The sequence below is a fragment of the Sciurus carolinensis genome, chromosome 17, assembly GCF_902686445.1.
Source record: "Sciurus carolinensis chromosome 17, mSciCar1.2, whole genome shotgun sequence".
Lineage (NCBI taxonomy): Eukaryota > Metazoa > Chordata > Mammalia > Rodentia > Sciuridae > Sciurus > Sciurus carolinensis.
The window spans coordinates 51,716,369-51,735,396 of NC_062229.1; the positions used below are offsets into that span (position 1 = coordinate 51,716,369).

General features: G+C 36.5%; 1 protein-coding gene across 1 annotated transcript; it reads left to right on the top strand.

The window, feature by feature from the left end:
- Positions 1–18,458, top strand: Arf4 (ADP ribosylation factor 4). The gene is made up of 6 exons (XM_047530555.1): positions 1–404; positions 8,264–8,344; positions 8,521–8,630; positions 13,840–13,911; positions 16,562–16,687; positions 17,509–18,458. Exons 1-6 carry the CDS (start codon positions 338–340, stop codon positions 17,593–17,595), a joined length of 543 nt encoding a protein of 180 aa, XP_047386511.1. The 5' UTR covers positions 1–337; the 3' UTR covers positions 17,596–18,458.
- The last annotated feature ends 570 nt before the right edge of the window (positions 18,459–19,028 follow it).

Genomic DNA, 19,028 nt, shown 5'->3' on the forward strand with positions numbered 1-19,028 from the left:
CGGAAGCGCAGGGGGATGGGGCGACGGTGACGCGAATCTGTCCGCGTTGGAGGGGCCGGGCCGCTGCTAGAGTCGCCGCGGCCGCCGTGTGACGTGGCACAGCCGGAGAGTTAAAGTCAGAGCCCGAGCTGCCGCGCCAGTCGCCAAGCAGGACCTCGACCCGCTAATTCGTGTCCCGAAGCTTCATCCGTCACTCAGGCCAACGAGCGGTCCCTGCCGCTCCCTTTCTGCTTCAGCTCTTTCTCTTCCCTTGTGTTGTTTGTCGGGAGTGTGAAATCAGGAGGCCCAGGGACGCTCCGACCCCTTTTTCTGCCCATCGCCAAGTGCCACCACCGCCATGGGCCTCACCATCTCTTCTCTGTTCTCCCGCCTCTTTGGCAAGAAGCAGATGCGTATTTTGATGGGTGAGTAAGGGACCCGCGGCAGGCGCCTGTACGGATCGGGAGGGGAGACCAGGTCTTGAAGCTTGGGGCGGTCTCTAGGCCTGTTTTTTTTTTTTTTCTCCGCCAGCCGTGGTGGGGGAGGGGTGGCGGGTCGGGGGTCGGGAGAAATTCTTCAAGGGGAACAACGGCGAAAGGTGAGCGGTCATCCCAGATCGGCCGCCTGAAGAGGCATGTTTAAAACCTGGGTAAGGTTTTTCTCATTCTGGGCTTGACTTTTCTTGATTTGATTGAAAACCCGACTAGATTGTGTGGAGATTTGGTGGAAGCGAGCGCTGGTAAGGCCCATTCTGAGAGTGCGATCTTCTTTCCCTCTAACTGGGTGTGGGCAGCGGTTGAGAGGGAGGCAGAGCGTCTCCGCCGTCCTCCCCCTTTCCCCGTCGTGTACACGGTCTGCATACACCATTGGTATGTGAGCGAGCGGCTACCGACGGCTTGGAGCCGCCCGGGGCAGGAAGTGACCAGGCCCAGTGCGGTGGAGAGAGGCACCCTCGGTTTGTGGAGAGTCCGGAATCCTTTAGAGCATATTTTGCTAAACTTTGGCTTGCGCTGGATTCGGTTTCATTATTTCCCTCATATTAATGAGTTCATTCCATGCAAACCGAGTTTATCATGTAACTGTTTCTTTTGGCTTTCAAGAACTCTAAATGTATTTGGTTATTATCTTTGATTTTTCAAACTAATATTTGTCCAGCTGGCCTAAGGCTTCACGCAGAAAACTTTGAGAAACTACTTTTAAATCCTGGTAATTTTTAGTACCTGAACCGAACATCATGACACGTAATTTTAGGATAACCTTGTCAAATAGTAACTACAAAGTTCTTTTTAAAAAAATATTTTAGAAAATTAAAATTTTGAATACTGCTTTTTCAGAGGCCTTTTTTTGTACAGCCAAGGGGGAAGGATTGTCACTTGGGTGATGTAAGTAACCCCTCCTCCCTAGTACTGTGAGTAGTCTCTCTACTTCACAACCGAATAATGGACCTGAATAGTGTTAAAAGTAGCCTTTCAAGTGTGAAGCTTGTTGGCTTATTAGTTTGTTTTCTAGAGAGTGGAGTGAGACCTATTTTCCAGCTCTGCTTCTGTGAGAAGTTTAATATTTTAAGGTATATGAAGAGTTAGTTTACACATTTGGTTGTTTTGTTTTCCTCTTAGTTCAGGTTCTTTACAGTTCATAAAACAATTGTTCATGATTCATTCACAAAGATGTTAGTATTGAAGTTTCTTATATCTCCTTTATGAAGAGGACAAGACTTATTTTAGAAGGGCTGGCATATTTAAGTGGCTGAAAATTGACAGTCTGAAGAAGAATCTGAAGTCAATGGGAGAACTTTGGACTATGATAAATGAGAGTTCCAGCCTGTTTTTTAGAGGTTAACCTGGACTTATAATTGTGTTTCTGAAAATGTAGTATATTGGTTGTTTTACTTAAGATTTATTATAAATCAGTTGCTATTTTCCCTTTTCTTGTTGTTTTGTGATAGTTAAAAGTGTCAGAATGGGAAGAAGGTTAGAAGTATGCTATAAACACTTTCTTTGTTGTTTTTGGTACTGGAGATTGAATCCAGGGGCACTTAACCATTGAACCACATTCCCAGTTTTTTTTTGTATTTTATTTAAAGACTGGGTCTTGCTGAGTTGCTTAGAGCCTCACTATGTTGCTGAGGCTGGCTTTGAATTCTCAATCCACTGGAATTACAGGAGTGTGCTACCGTGCTGGGCTAAACACTTTCTTATATTTGCTTTCCCCTCTTTTCCAGATAATGATCAGAAGAAAATAGAAGAGGGTTAAGAGGGGATAGAAGTCATTTTTTTTTTTTTTTTTTTTGATTATAGGTGGACACAATACTTTTATTTCATGTTTATGTGGTGCTGAGGACAGAACCCAGGGGGCCTTACGTACGCTAGGCGAGCGCTCTACCACTGAGCCACAACCCCAGCCCCAAAGAAGTCATGTTTTGGAATTACATTTTTTATGTCATATATTACTCAGGTTTGCTATTATTTTGCACTTTTAGTTTAGGAATAATCAGTTTTACTTGATTGAAAACACTTGTCACAAGACCAACTTTTATGGTAACTTATTAGAGGAAGTACAGACAGGGATATGTTCAAGAACAAGGAAAGTGGGTTTGCAAGTTTGATAGTCTTAGATTTTTCTAAATGTAAATGTTCCTGAACTGTTAAGTAGAAGCTTTATGAGTGATTGACAGCATAAATAATAGGTGACAGAATGTTTTGAAAGTTAGCAGTTAGCTAATGTGTCTGTTTTGCCAGCTACAGTGGAAAAGATGTAAATTTAATTCCTGCCTTTACTGCTGTCCCAGAAGTTCAAGTTATGAAAAAAGTGTCAGAAGATGGGGTTCTTGGTTAATTGTAATTAGAAATAAAAAACCAGCACTGTCAAATTTAAAGTCTTCTGGACACTTGATGGACAGAAACTATGTAGTATTTATAAGGGCTAATTACTCATGTGAATGCTACTAAGTTTAAGTTGAAGGGACAGCCAGTTTTCATCCTAGAGTTCTCATAGAGCTAGAGTTAGAAAGCAGTAGCTTTCACATTACCTTATTTTGTTAGGTCTCCATATCTCAATCCATGATAAAATATAATTTTAGTAAGGAAATCTTTGGATTTTGTTTATATCTAAATATGCTCATGGATTCTTCAGAGGATAGTTATTAATTCTTACCTCTTTTACTTTGAACTTTTGAGTTATTGCGTGTTGAAAAGATGAAAAAGTATTGCTTTCTAAAAATTTGCTAATATCAGTGTAGTCTGTATTGCCTTGAATGTTTTTTTGGGACCAGAGAGGTTTAAGAGGAAGGATCTTCTATTTGCCAAATTTAAGAAATATTAGCAATATTTACGTGGGTCTTCAAACTAAAGCGTGGTGTTTCATATTTTTTCAACATTTTGCAAATCCATATTATGCAGTTTTTTGCCCTGATTAAAAATATGTCCTGTTTGTGAAATTTAGAGAATATGTGAAAGAATAAAGTAATAATTACTTGTAATTACCATTTCACTATTATTTATCGTCTTTACTTTCAAATTTTAGAAGTTCCAAAGTAGCTATATCATTTCACAACTCTATAGTTGTGATAGTTTTTTGTTCTCCTTTTAACTTACATTATTGCAAGCATTTTCTCATGTCTTTTATTAGTTGAAAATATAATTGCTAGCCTTTTTTTTTTTTTTTTTTTTGGAAAGGGATCTGAGGAGGTAGCTCAGTGATAGAGCACTTGCCTAGCATGTGTGAGGCCCTGGGTTTGATTCCCAGCACCACAAGATAAAATAAGACCCTCGTCTTATTAGTTATGAGAATATAGGAAATAATAGAAAGGTCAAAAATAAAGTTTTATGCCCCTAGAAGTTGATATAGCCATACTTAGAAAGATGCACCTGCATTACTACAAAGAGTGGCTAACAGTAACTTTTATGATTTGCTTCTAATTACCTTGATAAAAATGTAAATGTTCCTGACGGTTACGTAGAAGCAAGACTTACACTCACTATTTTTTTTTTTTTTTTTGTACCTGGTAATCTCAGTTTCTCTTTGGATGATCAAACCTGAATTAGATAAAATATTAAGGTATAATACATCCTCTAGAAAAGTTAAAAACAGAATGGCAGTATATATAAATACTACTTGAGAACTCGGGCATCAGGATTAGGTTTTTTTGTTTGTTTTTTTAGTTTGTTTAAATTGAGATAGTCATATATACCATAAAATTTATCCTTTACCCCTGGTGTATGAAGAATTCCTGATTTTTAGTGTATTTGTAATTTGTAGCCATCACTACTAATTCCAGAATTTTTCATCATTCCAAAAAGAAATCTATACCCTTTAGCAATCACTCCCATTGTCCTCTTTTCCCATCCTCTGGCAGTCTCTAACCTACTTTATTTTTGTGTTTGTCTATTCTGAACATTTCATACAGTGGAATCATGTAATAGGTAGCCTTTTGTGTGGCTTTTTTCACTTGGAATGATGTTTTCAAAGTTCTTGTTATAGCATATATTTTACTTAATGCCTTTAAAAAATGGCCTAATAGTAATTCCATTGTATAAATATAACATTTTATTTATTCTTTCTTTTCTTTTTCTTTTTTCTTTTTTTTTTTGGGGTGCTGGGGATCGAACCCAGGTCCTTGTGCTTACAAAGCAAGCACTCTACCGACTGAGCTATCTCCCCAGCCCCCTATTTATTCTTTCTTTAGTTGATGGAAATTTGGACCTTTGTACTTAACTGGTCTCAAATAATGCCATTATGACATTATGAACATATGGCGTTTGTTTTGTTGGGCACATATTTTAATTCTCTTGGGTAAATGCATAGGAGTGGAATTTGGGGGCCATATGATAATTGTTTAACATTTTGGGGGAACAAACTCTTTTCCAAAGTAGCTGTTATCATTTACATTCCCACTAGTGACGTTTAAGGGTTCTAATTCTCCAGAATACATAGGGTTTTGAACACCTTTTCTTTTACTTCTGTGATTCTGGGGACATTTCTGAACCTACGAGGCCTAATATGAAAAATGGAAGTTTAATGTGAGGAGTCAAATGTCAAAAATAAGGACCTACTATTGTGCTTGGAACACAGTAAACACTCAATTTTAAATGATTATTTTAACATTATGGTGTATTTTAAACTTATTTTAGAAAATTTGAAATGGAAAATGAAATTAAGAAGAAAACAAAATTTTAAAGAGAAAGAAAAACATGAAAAATCATTTTTCTCCATCTGAAAATATATTTTTATAGCTTTTTTCTTCTTGTACTTTTTTCCCTGTCAAAGTTGATATGATTGCATCCAGCTTCTTTAACTTAAAAAATAAGATTTCTCACTGCCATAAATTGGTAGACACACTTTTTAATGATTAGCAAAGAATACTGTGGTAGTTTTGCTTGGAATATTAACACTTTGATCAAAGTACAGGTCTAGTTAAGGAGAACAAGTAGTGATTTCAGCATATCTTCCAATACATGGACCTGTTTATAGTAGTGGAAGGGAGGGAAGATTTGCTGAACTGTACAGATTACTCTTCTCTCGGTTATTTGAGAATTGGTTATAGTTTTATTTTGTGGAAAAATCTATTGTTAAATATTGAAACATTAAGTAAATACATACTTAAGAAATGACTAAAGTGGCATGAAATTGTTAGGTGAACATGTTCTTATGTAAAGAACTGTATAATGAGTTTTAAGTGATGATGACGTGTACATACAATTTGTGCATCTTAAAGCTCACAATGGAAATGCCTTTTTTTTAAACTGTTGGTTTGTATTTATATAGCACCATTATTTTGCATACAACTGAAAATATTTCTTTTATGTGTCTGTAAGCCATTAAACCCTTGTAATTTGGGAGGGATTTTTTTGTGGTGCTGTAGATCAGACCCTGGGCTTCATGCATGCTGGTGTGCTGTACCACTGAGCTACATCCCCAGCCCTTTTGTCTTATAGTTTATTTGCTTGTTTAGGGTGCTGAGAATCAAAACCAGGGCTTCATGAATATGAGGCAAGCTTTCTGCCACAGAGCCACAGCCCTAACCCCTTGTAGTTTTTATTTAAAAAATAATTTGTGAGTGCTTAAAAGGTCTCTCTGATGGCATTATTTTGTAAATGCTTCCCTTAAAAATAAAAGTTTTTATTCAAGGCTGTAAAGCAGTCATCTTCAAAATAATGTATCAGGAAATGTAAACAGCTCAACATTTTGATAAAAGGAAAAATTTTTTTAAGTGAAAGCAGTACATGCTAATCAAGTTAAAAAAAATACTCTGCCAGGGCTGTGGTTGTAGTTCAGGGGTAGAGTGCTTGCCTAGTGAGTCACTGGATTCGATTCTTAGCAGCACATAAAATAAATAAATAAAGGTATTGTGTATCTCTACAATTAAAATAAATAAAGGTATTGTGTATATCTATAATTAAAAGAAAACACTGTGCAACAGAGAAGTAGAAGAAACTACTAAATATATACTGGGGCAGGGAGTATAACTCTATGGTAAAGTGCTTCAGTAGCATGCCTGAAGCCCTGGGTTCAATCTCCAGCAGTGAAGGAGGAGGAAAAAAAAGACCTACAAGCAGATATAAAGCTTATTAGAAGAAAAATTGGAATACCTGTGTCCTTATACATTCTTAGTATTTTGGGACTTACATCTTATTTTTATTTTCTTTTTATTTCCTTGGTGTGTTACTGGAGATTGAACCCAGGGGTGCTCTACCATTGAGCTACATCCCCAGCCCTTTTTATTTATTTTAATAAAAACTGGGTCTTGTTAAGTTGCTTAGGCTGACCTTGAACTTAGCAGTCTTCCTCCTGCCTCAACTTCCCCAGCTGGACCTCCAGTGAGGATTGTTCAGTTCTCAGAACATGACTCAAGTGGTTTTGTTTTTTCATTTTTCTTTTTCTTAATCAGCATCTCAGTTTCACTTCTGACTTGGTTTAATTGTGTTTGTACATTTTTGTGTGTGTGTGTGGTGCTGGGGATCAAACCCAGGGCCTTGTGCTTGCAAGGCAAGCACTCTACCAACTGAGCTATATCCCCAGCCCTGTGTTTGGGTTTTAAGGTGATTTTTTTTTTTTTTAGTTTAAAAATATCTTTTTCTCTCAAGAGATACAGCTTTGTAGAAGTATTAGAAGATCTGGTTGTTGTTTACACCTCCCCTTTTTTGTGTTTTACTGAAGATGCCAGACTTTAAGGTAGCGACTTGATTTTGCTAATATTTCCAATTGTTTTCTTATTTATTTTTTGTGGTGCTGGGGATCAAACCCAGCACCTTCCACATGGTAGGTACCATTCTACCATTGAGTTATATCCCAAGCTCCCTGATCTTTTTGATACTGTTCCGTATTCAAAATAAAACTTTGTGTAGTAGTTCTTATGTCCAAGAATGAAGACTTGGGGTGGATAGCTCATTGTGACTAGTATGTGTCAGAATTTTGGAAAGAATAAACCTGTGATCTAGTATAAAAGGGGGAACAGGGTTTGATTAGAGGGCTCAAGTATAAGAAGACTTAAGAGGTCAGAGCCTGCAGGGAAATCTTAAAGTTACCCTTTGTAGGGTATAGAATAGGAAGGATGAGGTGGAATGAGCCTGGCCTTGTCTTCTAATTTTCATTTTAAAAAATGGTGATAGAGGGACTGGGGTTATGGCTCAGTGGTGGAATGCTCACCTAGCATGGGTGAGGCCCTGAGTTTGATCCTTAGCACCACATAAAAAATAAGGTATTGTGTTCACTGACGACTAAAAACTATCTATCTATATCTATATCTATATATCTATAACTATATCTATATAAAATGATAGGTTCTGAGATATGTACCTGTAATCCCAGCTACTTGGGAGAATGAGTTTGGAGGATTTTAAGTTTGAAGCCAGCTTCAGCAATTTAGTGAGGCCCTGTCTCAAAATAAAAGGGACTGGGGATGTGGTTTAGTGGTATAACACCCCTGGGTTCAATCCCCAGTACCACAAAAAATAAAAATAAAAAGAAACCATTTAACCTAGGGTAGAGTATATGACTCACTGCAGAGTGCTTGCCTATCAAGTTTGTGACAACAAAAGATTAGATTCTGAGTCAGCCACATATTCTTTGCCTTTTTCTACTATATGCTGTCTTGCTTGGTCTAGATAGAAAATGGAAAGGCTTCTAGTATATTGCCTTTGGGAATCAGAAATGAGATAATTTTTGTTTCTAACTCAGACTGGTACCTTGAGCAATCAACTTTTACTTTCAAACTAATAAGTTATTGTAAAATTATTTTTTTGTATACTTTTGATCTAGATTTTAAATCTGTAATGTCTTCTTCTAGTTGGATTGGATGCTGCTGGCAAGACGACCATTCTTTATAAACTGAAGTTAGGGGAGATAGTCACCACCATTCCTACCATTGGTAAGAAAGTTTACTGTTGACCTTACCTTATATCTTGGAATGGGAAGAAAAGCAGAATCTGTGTTTTTGTTAAAACTTTATGATTTTCTTAGTAGAATAGCTAAGATATTCCACAGTAAAGGAGTGTATTTTCTTAATGATGCATTATGCACAGCATTTTTGTTTTTTCCTTGTAGGTTTTAATGTGGAAACAGTAGAATATAAGAACATTTGTTTCACAGTATGGGATGTTGGTGGTCAAGATAAAATTAGGCCTCTCTGGAGGCATTACTTCCAAAATACCCAGGTAAGAATATTATAAAAGTTTTTTTAAACTTTTTTTTTTTTTAATGGTTTCATGTTCTGAATTTTACTTGGAGGTTGGTGTTTACTATATGAGTTGACCTTATAACTACTCCCATATTCTTTAGTGGACTCTTTAACTCATGCCTTTGAAAACTAAATTCCCTGTTGTGAAAGAGTTACATAGCCAACCTAGTAAGATTTTGAAAGATGAGGTGGGATTGGTACAAAAGATCTCAGAAATGACCTGTCTCCCAAATTAACAAGTGAGTTAGAACTCCAACAGAGAACATGTGGAATGTGGCTTTTGAATCACCTCTTTAAAAACCCCCTATTCCTGCTGATGGGTAGAATCACAGCCTCTGGGACAGGAAGCTTTTCTAGCAAAGCAATAAAACTTCTTTTTCCTTTTTCTCACACACACAAAAAAAGAATGAATTAAGTCTCTCATCGTAGTTTAGAAAGTAAAGTATGTGTAACTTTCTATCATAGTGGTTTCTAATGAATTTAAGACAATGATAGACCTTCATGTAACCCAGGTACATATTTACTTTATTTAAAATACATTAAGATAAATGCTGGGTTGACTTGTAAGATAATTTCATTATTATTATGTAGTATATATAATACTGGCATGGAAGAGACTTCAGTGATCCTGTAGATTAGGAGTTCTCAAATTTGGCTGCACATGAGACTTGAGGTGATCTCAAAATCCAGAAACCCCAATCATAGCAAAATGCCACTTGAACCAGAATCTCTGAGCAAGTAAAGTAAGCATCGTTAGTGTTTCTAAAACTTGAACGTGCATATGAATTACCTGGATATTTGTCAAAAATACAGATTGGTTTTATAGAGCCTGGCTAAAGCCTCGGGTTCTTGTATTTCTAACAAGTTCTCTGGTGATGCTGATTTTGGATTTTACAACAGCAGTCTTACTAATATTCCGGGACTGTAAGTAAGGCTCTCTTCCTTGTCATTAGATAGATGTCAGTAGCAGCTCTCCCTCCCTGAGTTGCAACAGTCCAAAATTTGGAATATAATCCCTAGGAGCAAACTTTCTTCTCAGTGAGTCTAAATCTCATATATAAGGAAATTGAAACTTGAAATGACAACAAGATTGGAGAGTTTTTGTTTAATCTAGTCCCAATTTTGTTGTCTCTTTTACTCATAAAGGGTTATTCACTAGTTTATTTACTACCGAAGTTGATAATATGTGATATTAAAAGCACTGATAGGTTTTAAGATTGTAATGTTAGACTTTGTTTTAGTGAGCTTTTTTGCTGCTGTGACTAAATGACCCAACCAGTACTACTGTAGAGGAGGAAGTTTATTTGAGGGCTCAAGTTTCAGAGGTCTTAGTCCATAGAAGGCTGACTCCATCCCTTGGGGCTCCAGGTGAGGCAGAACATCATGGCGGAAGAGCATGGCAGAGGGAAGCAGCTTGCATCATCAGGAAGCAGAGAAAGAGAGTTAGTCTGTACTCTCCAGATACAAAATATATACCCCAAAGCCACACTCCAATTCCAGTCTCCTCCAGCCACACCCTACCACTTAACAGTTCATCCCATCAGGGATTAATTCACTGATTGGGTTAAGACTCTTACAACCCAATCATTTCTCCTTTGAACCTTCCTGCATTGTCTCACATGTGAGCTTTTGGGGACACCCCACGTCCAAATGATAGCAGACTTGCTCTCCAACATTTAAAATATTTCATACAAGTGAAGTATGCCACCAGAAGGCAGTGGATACCCTAGGTGAGAGGTTGGAACAAACCTGGTTTAAATAGAAGGACCAGAAGGCAGTGAATACCCTAGGTGAGAAGTTGGAATAAACCTGATTTAAATAGAAGGTTTCTTATTTAAAAACAAGAATGTGAATGTTCATTAAATAGATTTGGTTAGCACAGATATTTTGATACAGTGGTACATGCTTTAAAAAACTTTATTTTGGGAAAATTTTCAAACATACACAAAAATAGGGTACCATAATAAACTCCCACATATTTATTGTACAACTTTAGTTGTTGGGATATAGTCAATATTGTTTAACTGATATTCATCTTTAATGAGTCCCAGTCCCCTGGATTATTTTAAAGTGGGTCTTAAGTTGTTTCATTTAGTAGTTTTGTTTTTGTTTTGGGGGATGGTGGGTAAAGGTACTGAGGATCAAACCCAGGGGCACTTTGTAATTGGACATCCCTATCCCTTTTTAAAAAATTTTGAAAAAAAAAAATTTTTTTTTGAGACAGGGTCTCTGGATAAGTTGCTCAGGTTGCCTTTGAATTTGTGGTCTTCCTGCCTCAACCTCTCTAGTTGCTTGGATTACAGGTACCACTGCTGAACCTGGTAGGGAGCATATTTTTGAAGTAAAGTTAAATATCGTGTAAAACCTTTCTGATCTTTGACCCAATGGTAACCATGGTTTTATCCCTGGATTTATTGCAATGCTTTGTAAGAACGTTTGAGTTTTACATTTGAGATTAGACCTGTTCCTGGCCTTTGGACTACCCCAGAATTAAAATCCCAAGTATTTCTTCCTAGGGAATTCATGTCTGCTGGAGAAAGTCTTAGGTGTCACCTGATGTAATCACAGTTAAGCTCTTAGCTTGCATTTTTAGCATTCCTGATCATTTTTTCTAGCTATAAAATTTAAAAGAAATGTTTAGCCATTTAATTGTGTTTCTAACTTACATTACGACCTAGAACACAGGGTTTTTTCTATTAAATTCATCTTTCTTCATTAGATAATTATTTTGCTGTTCTAAATAAATATTTGGTTTTTTAAAGTAATCTTATAATAACTGGGCTTATTTTTAGAATCCTAAGTTTTTCTACACTCTTGATTCTAGACTATCTAGGAAGAGAATAATTTAGAATTTATTCATAAAATAATTTTCACTCTTGATTTAACTTTTGAACCTACAGCATTTCTGTGTGTGTGTGTGTGTGTGTGTGTGTGTGCGTGTGTGTGTGGTGTGTTTCACTGGGGATTGAACCTGGGGTACTCTACCAGTGAACTATTTCTCCACCCCATTTTATTTTTACTTTTGAAACATGGCCTCATTATGTTGCAGAGGTTGTCCTCCAACTTGCAATACTCTTGCCTTGGCCCCCTGAGTCATTGGTATTTCAGGTTTTCACCATCATTATTCACATTTTAAAATAATTAAAATGGAATAGTAGTGAAGATAGAATTGGATCCCTTTTAAAGGACTTACCTCTTCTAGAGGGCATAGAAGGTATATTCTAACAAAAGGAATAATTGCTTTTGAGATAAGGAAGTAGAATGAGGAGACGTAGGTTTTCTAAGCATCTCTGGTAAAGACAAGCACAGTACACAGTTCTTAATATCTCATGGAGGATCCTACGAACCTCTGACTGCATTTACTCTTTAACAGGCTTATAAAGTTAATGTTTTTATTTTCTAGAAGAGGAGTTATATTCAAGGCATAAGTAGTATAAATAACAAGTACTGCTGAGATTTCTTTTCATCATGCTGCCATTGGCTCAAAAAGCACCAAAAGTTTTTTCAGAGGATATTATGATTAAAGTAATAGTTTCCAAAATAGAGTAATAGTTTCCTTCCAGTAAAGAACATGGATTTGAAATTTGCTAAATAAGCAAAAGCATAAGACAGTTTGTTATACAGGATCAAAAATACTTCAGGGGACAGAGTGGTGGTGTATGTTTGTTATCCTAGCATTTTAGGAGACTGAGGCAACATAAGTTTGAGGCTTGCCTCAGCAATTTAGCAAGATCCTGTATTAATCAAAAGTGAAAAGGACTGGGGTGTAGTTCAGTGGTAGAGTACCCCTAGGTTCAATCCCCATTACAAAAAAATGTAAATTAAATAAAATAACTTTAGAGGGTAGGGTTGTAGAAAGAAAAATATTTAAAGCACTCAATCACATTAGCAAAATAAGAATAGATTTTACCAAAGCTATTAAATTAATCTGTCCCTGCTTTTCTAGCTGAGAATTTCATACTTTCCCATTTGAAAGTTGTTTTATTTGGAGGTACTGGGGATTGAACCCAAAGGTGCTTTACTGTGCCACATCCCCAGCCCTTTGTATTTTTTATTTTGAGGCAGGATCTTCTAAGCTGCTTAAGGGCCTTTCTAAATTGCTGAGGCAAGCCTTGAACTTGCATTGCAATCCACTGTTTATCTTTAAAGATTGTCACTACTGAGACCATCTCAAAATATATAAACAGGTGGGAATGTAGGTCAATGGTAGATCATACTGGAGTACTTAAAAAAAAAAAAAATCAACTACCTTCCTTTTTGTTAAGAATTTCTTATTTGAGCTGGGCACGGTTGTGCATACCTGTAATCCTGGTGACTCCAAAACCTGAAACAGGAGGACTGAAAGTTTAAAGCCAGCCTCAGCAATTGAGTGAGGCCCTAAGCAACTTAGTGTGAGACCCTGTCTCTAAATAAAATATTAAAAAAAAAAAAATAAGAATTTCTTATTTGATCAAGTAAACCTTGAAATTTTCATGGTTTTTTTTTTGTTTTCTTTCCAGATTAAATCTGATGATGAGATAGTTTTAAAGATTTTTTTTTCCCTTTGGCAGTACTGTGGATAGAACCCAAGGATAGAATACTTGTGTGTGCTAGGCAGATAGTTCACCACTGAGTTACTGTGCTACATCCCCAATCCTCATGTTGTATTTTGTTTGAGCCTTCTCGTGATAGAGTTCGCAGGCAACATTCTGGAACAAAGCTCTTTTTTCTTTCTACGATGAAGCATGTGCAAACTCTCCCTTCACTCTTGTCGCTTTTCTTTTTATATTTTGTGGCATGCCTTTTTGTGAGTAAGCCATTTCTTAGTAAATTCATAATTCTTTGGGATCCTTAGTTTATTCTTCTCCCTTTTGTCCTCACATTATGTGTTTGTTTTGCTCTTTACTTACTTGTGCTTACATATGCTAGGGAAGAAAAAAGGAATGAAAAGTATTCTCAGTATAGTTGAGAAAAATTATCATTGGTTAAGATTAATATTTTTCTTTTAGGCTTGGAATTACATAAGTTAAAGTCACAAATGGTGGTGCTCTTTAATTTTTAGTATTAAAGCTCTTTGTTTTGTTAGATTTTCAATAAGAGAACATTTTCTTCCATGTCTAACCTTGATAACATTTTGCCAGTGTGTTTCATATTTACTCTCTATGCCTTAAGTTTTATTTTATAATTTATTGAAATATTTTTCCTAGGGTCTTATTTTTGTGGTAGATAGCAATGATCGTGAAAGAATTCAGGAAGGAGCCCAGGTACTACAGAAAATGGTAAGTATGTATTTAAAATTTTATCATTTTCAAGGCTTGTTTTTCTGGGTGAGAGTGGTTGTGTTAGTGGTTGGTACATATTTTTAAGAGGTAGAAAGTAACTTCAGAAACTATTATTCACAGGTTCTTAAGAATGCACACACACAAAAATCTCCTATAAAGCTATTTATTTGGTGCTAGGGATTGCACATTGGAATTATGTGCTTTGTCACTGGACTTGCATCCATGGCTCCCTTTGGAACTTGCTTGCTTATTCATTTATATTTTGGGTACTGGGGTTTAACACAGGGTCGCTTTACCACTGAGCCGTGTTCCCAGTCCTCCTTATTTTTTATATTGAGACAGAGTCTCTCTAAGTTGCTAAGGCTGTCCTTGAACTTGTAATCCTCCTGCCTCTGCCTTCTGAGTCACTGGGATTACCATGTATGCCATTGTGCCCAGCTCCTGTAGAGCTTTTTTAAAAAACACAGAAGATTAGCTACCTCAGTAAGTTGAGAAGAAGATGCATGGGGCTTATGCATGGGGCTTAGTGGTAGAGTACTTGGCTGGTATGTACAAGGCCCCTGGGTTCAATTCCCTGTAGCACAAACAAAAAAGAAAAACTGCCTAGAATACTCCATGATTGATTTTGATGCATATTTTCTGGTTGAGGATGTTTGATTTAGTCCAGTTCTTTATTTTATAAATATAAAGTCTGTAGTTTTTCAGTTTTAACCTGAGAATTCTGGTTTGAATCCCTTGTTCCCAGGGTCCTCAGGTTCAATTTTCCCAGTACTATTTTATAGTACTGGGGATTAAACCCAGAGGCATTCTACCACTGAGCTGTATTCTAAACCTTTTTAATTTAATGTTGAGACAGGACCTCACTAAGTTGCCCTAAGGCTGGCACTGAACTTGAAATTCTCCTGTCTCAGCCTCCCTAGTTGTTGGAATTATAGGAATTGCCACCACACTGGACTTAGGTTCAGTTTTCTCTGCTGTGCTTATGATTCAGAAATATTTTGTAAGTAAAGATAGCATGTTCATCTACAACTAAAAATACTGAAAAAAAATCCTGAAGAGAGAAAAATTGTTGAGGAACCTTATTATGGTTTCATATGTATAGCCATGAAACATTTACTGAAATGAAACCCTGATTCTCATTCATTGCTTCTGTGAGTTGAGTAGTATATAAAAACAATTTTTTTGTTATGTGTATAACTGAGTCACTGATGACTTCTTGCCTATATAGAGTCAGATTTCACCAACTTCTACTCTTTTTTTGAGAAGAGCTATGGATTCATAAACCACAAATATCATTCATTTAAAATATGCAGACTGGACTCAGTGGTGCACTCCTATAATCCCAGCAAATCGGGAGGCTGAGGCAGGAGGATTGCAAGTTCAAAGCCAGCGGTTAGCAGTTTATCAAGGCACTTAGCAGCCTAGTAAGACCTAAATAAAATACAAAAAGGACTGGGGATGTGGCTTGGTGGTTAAGTGCCCCTGGGTTCAATCCCTGGTACCAAAAAAAAAATAGAAATAAATAAATAAAATGTGCAGTCAAGCTGGGTGTAGTGGCACACACTCATAATCCCAGTGGCTTGGGAGGCTAAGGCAGGAGGATTATGAGTTCAAAGCCAGTTTCAGCATTTTAGTGAGCCCCTAAGCAACTCAGTGCTCTCTCTAAATAAAATATAAAAAAGGGCTGAGGATGTGGCTCAGTGGTTAATTCTCCCTGGATTGAATCCCTGATACTGATAACTAAAGATAAAATAAAATGTGTAAACCAGGGCTGGGGATGCAGCTCAGTGGTATAGCACTCAGCATGTTCAAGGCTCTGGGTTGGATCCCTAGTATCCAAGAAAAGGTGTGAGTCAGTGGTTTTTAGTATACAAAGTTTTATTAACCATCACCAGAATCTAATATTAGAACATTTCTGTCACTTCAAAAATAAATCCTGGAACCATTAGCAGTCATTCCCCATTACCTTCCTTTCCCTACCCCACATCCCTGGCCCCTGACAGTCACTAATCTATTTGGCTCTTTATTCTTTATATTCCTATAAATGGAATCAATATCATATGTGGTCTTTTGTGACTAACTTCTTTCACCTAGCATAATTTTTCAAGGTTCATTCATGTTGTATTTATTATACAATACTTATTCTTACCAGCTTCTATTCTTGGTGCTTTTCTTGTGCTTTTTATGATACCACTAATGTCCTAGTGATTCTATTGTCTCAGTGTTGTGAGACCCCATTGTCTGGAAAGGATGAAAATCCAAAAGGATCATCATCTAAATACTTCTGCTATTATGTACTATAAGATTATGCTTTAAACACTGTATCCCATATGTATTTCTTGACTTTGGCAGTCCTCATTCTCTATAGAAATTCATGAAGGTGATTTACCTTAATTAGGGTATAGGATGATTGGCTTGAACAATAGTTTTACTTTACTTGAAGGCATATGATTATTTAATCTAGATTTAAAAACTGAAGGATATGAGATTTAAGTTGTAAAAGTATCTGAAATTTACCTAGAGAAATTTGGTTGTTGTTTAATGCTATTTAATGTTGAAAAAATATATATAGTAAGACAGTGTTTTGGACACTTTGTTATAATAATTGGATCTCAGTTTTTGTTACTACCATACCTTTGATTTCCAGCTTGAGGAAGATGAGCTGCAAGATGCGGTTCTGCTGCTTTTTGCAAACAAACAGGATTTGCCAAATGCTATGGCTATCAGTGAAATGACAGATAAATTAGGCCTTCAGTCTCTTCGTAACAGAACAGTAAGTATTTGGAGGTTAATACTGACTTCCTGACTTCTAGAGTTACTATTTCAGCTAATACTCAATTTAAACATTGATAGTTAACCTCTTTGAGCAGGTAATGAGCACATCATTTATAAAAATTATGGTAAAGTAAGCCAGGCATGATAGTGCATGCCTATAATCCCAGCTACTTGGGAGGCTGAGGCAGGAGAATTTCAAGTTCAAGGCCAGTCTCAGCAATTTAGTGAGACCCTTTCTCAAAAATAAATAAGTAAAAAGCTGGGAATGTTAGCTCAGTAGTAGAATGCTTGCCTAATATGTGAGAATCTGGGTTCAAATCCCAATACAACATATACACACAGATATGATAATATAGTCTTTTGATTATACAAAAGTCAGCCCTTTTAGTTGAGTAGTTTGTTAGTTACTATTTTCCCCATGAATATTCCCTTCAGTTTAAATGGTGGAAAATTGACTAAATCTAATGAATAGGTAGATGTAGCTTTAAATATGGGGGGGGGGGGGTTGTGAGAAGCAAGAGGTGTGAGAAAATTCTGAATCATAAAGCATAGGTAATTTTGAGTAATCTTTATAGTTAGAAAATCATTGGATATCAAATTATGTTTGAGATGTAGTCATTTAACATATTTCCTCATATTTTCCAATGTTTTTGTATATTTTTGTTTCCTTTTTTCACAGTTACTGCTGACAAGTAACTGCTGACTTAGTAGTAACCTTGGGCATTTGAAGGGGGAATACTTAGTATTTTGATTAAGAAGGTTTAAACACTGGTTATACACAATCTTGTTAATCAGTATTTTCTTGTCCTTTCTTCACAGTGGTATGTTCAAGCCACTTGTGCTACACAAGGAACTGGTCTGTATGAGGGACTTGACTGGCTGTCAAATGAGCTTTCAAAACGTTAAATGAAGCCGGATATCTAACCAAGGACACATTTTGATAGAATTGGTCTAGGCTTGTTACAACAAAATTAGTTTGCATCTTGGTTATTAAACTGTATCTGGGACTGGTTTGGGCAGAATATTACAGCATTTAAACTTATTTTGTTGCCAATTATTGTTTACCAAGTATATTGTTGCTCCTTAGCAGTATGCTTGGTTTTGAAGAAATTCTCCTTGGGGAAAAAAGTATCCTTTTTAAATTTTTATTTCCTTTAAACCTAAATGCCTGGACATAGCTATTGTGACACCTTTAAATAAATCAGTTTTGAATGTTTTTTGAGCCCACAACGAATAATGTTTTAAAGTCACCCCCTTGCTACTTTACTGATACCTATATCATTCCTGGGACAGTCTGCTGATTTAAACATGTAGCATTCCATTTGTATTTATTTCTATCCCTTGCCAAAAGGATTTTCTAATACTGCTTGTACCAGCCAGGGAAATGCTCCAAAACACTATTCAACTCTCTTGCACTGAGAAACTTAATATTTCTTCCCTATTATTGACTCCTGATTTCCATCAGCCAAACTTAACCTTGGTGTGGTTTGGATTTATAGCTAATTCTGTGCTGGTTGCAAAGAGTTCATATTGAGATGGCTTTTAATACTCAGCAGATTGTCTTCCTTTATATTGTTTCTTTTTTATGTTGCATGTTGCTTTTGGTATCAGCCTGACTCTTTGCCCAGTATATGATAGTTCTGCTGATGTTCTGTTTATTGGTAAACATATCTTTCATTAAGAGTTTTTTTTGAAAACTCGTCAAACACAATGAATAAGTTTTCTTCATAACCCATTTGAAATTATTCCTAATAAAATGATAAAATAGATAGTTGTGTGTTCTTCTTGAGTCTTTATATTTGACATAGATTTTCTTACAGCAAATTTGATTTGTTTATTTTATAAACTCTGGTCAATAAATACAAATCCCAGTGGGTTTACTAATTATTTAAGTTGGAGGTAGACTTATCGTGAGTTATTATAACGGAGTGGGGCACAACATCAAACTTTAAATTTCAGCAGACAGCAGTGCACACCTGTAATCCCAACAACTCGGGAAGCTGAGGCAGAAGGATCGCAGATTTGAGGCCAGCCTCAGGAACTTAGCAAGTCCATAAGCAACTTGGTAAAATCCTGTCTCAAATTAAAATATGAAAAAGGGTTGGGGATGTAAAGCACCTCTGGGATAAATCCCCAGTACCAAAAAGAAAGAAAGAAAAAAAGATTTAGTTTTGTAAAATCCCATTTGATGCAGTAAATTTAAAAAGTTGGATCAAGAACAAAAAAATAAAACGAATTGCTCCGAAAGCATGTATTATGGGGCTGGGGTTGTGGCTCAGGGGTAGAGCACTTGCCTAGCATATGTGGGGCACTGGGTTCGATTCTCAGCACCACATGTA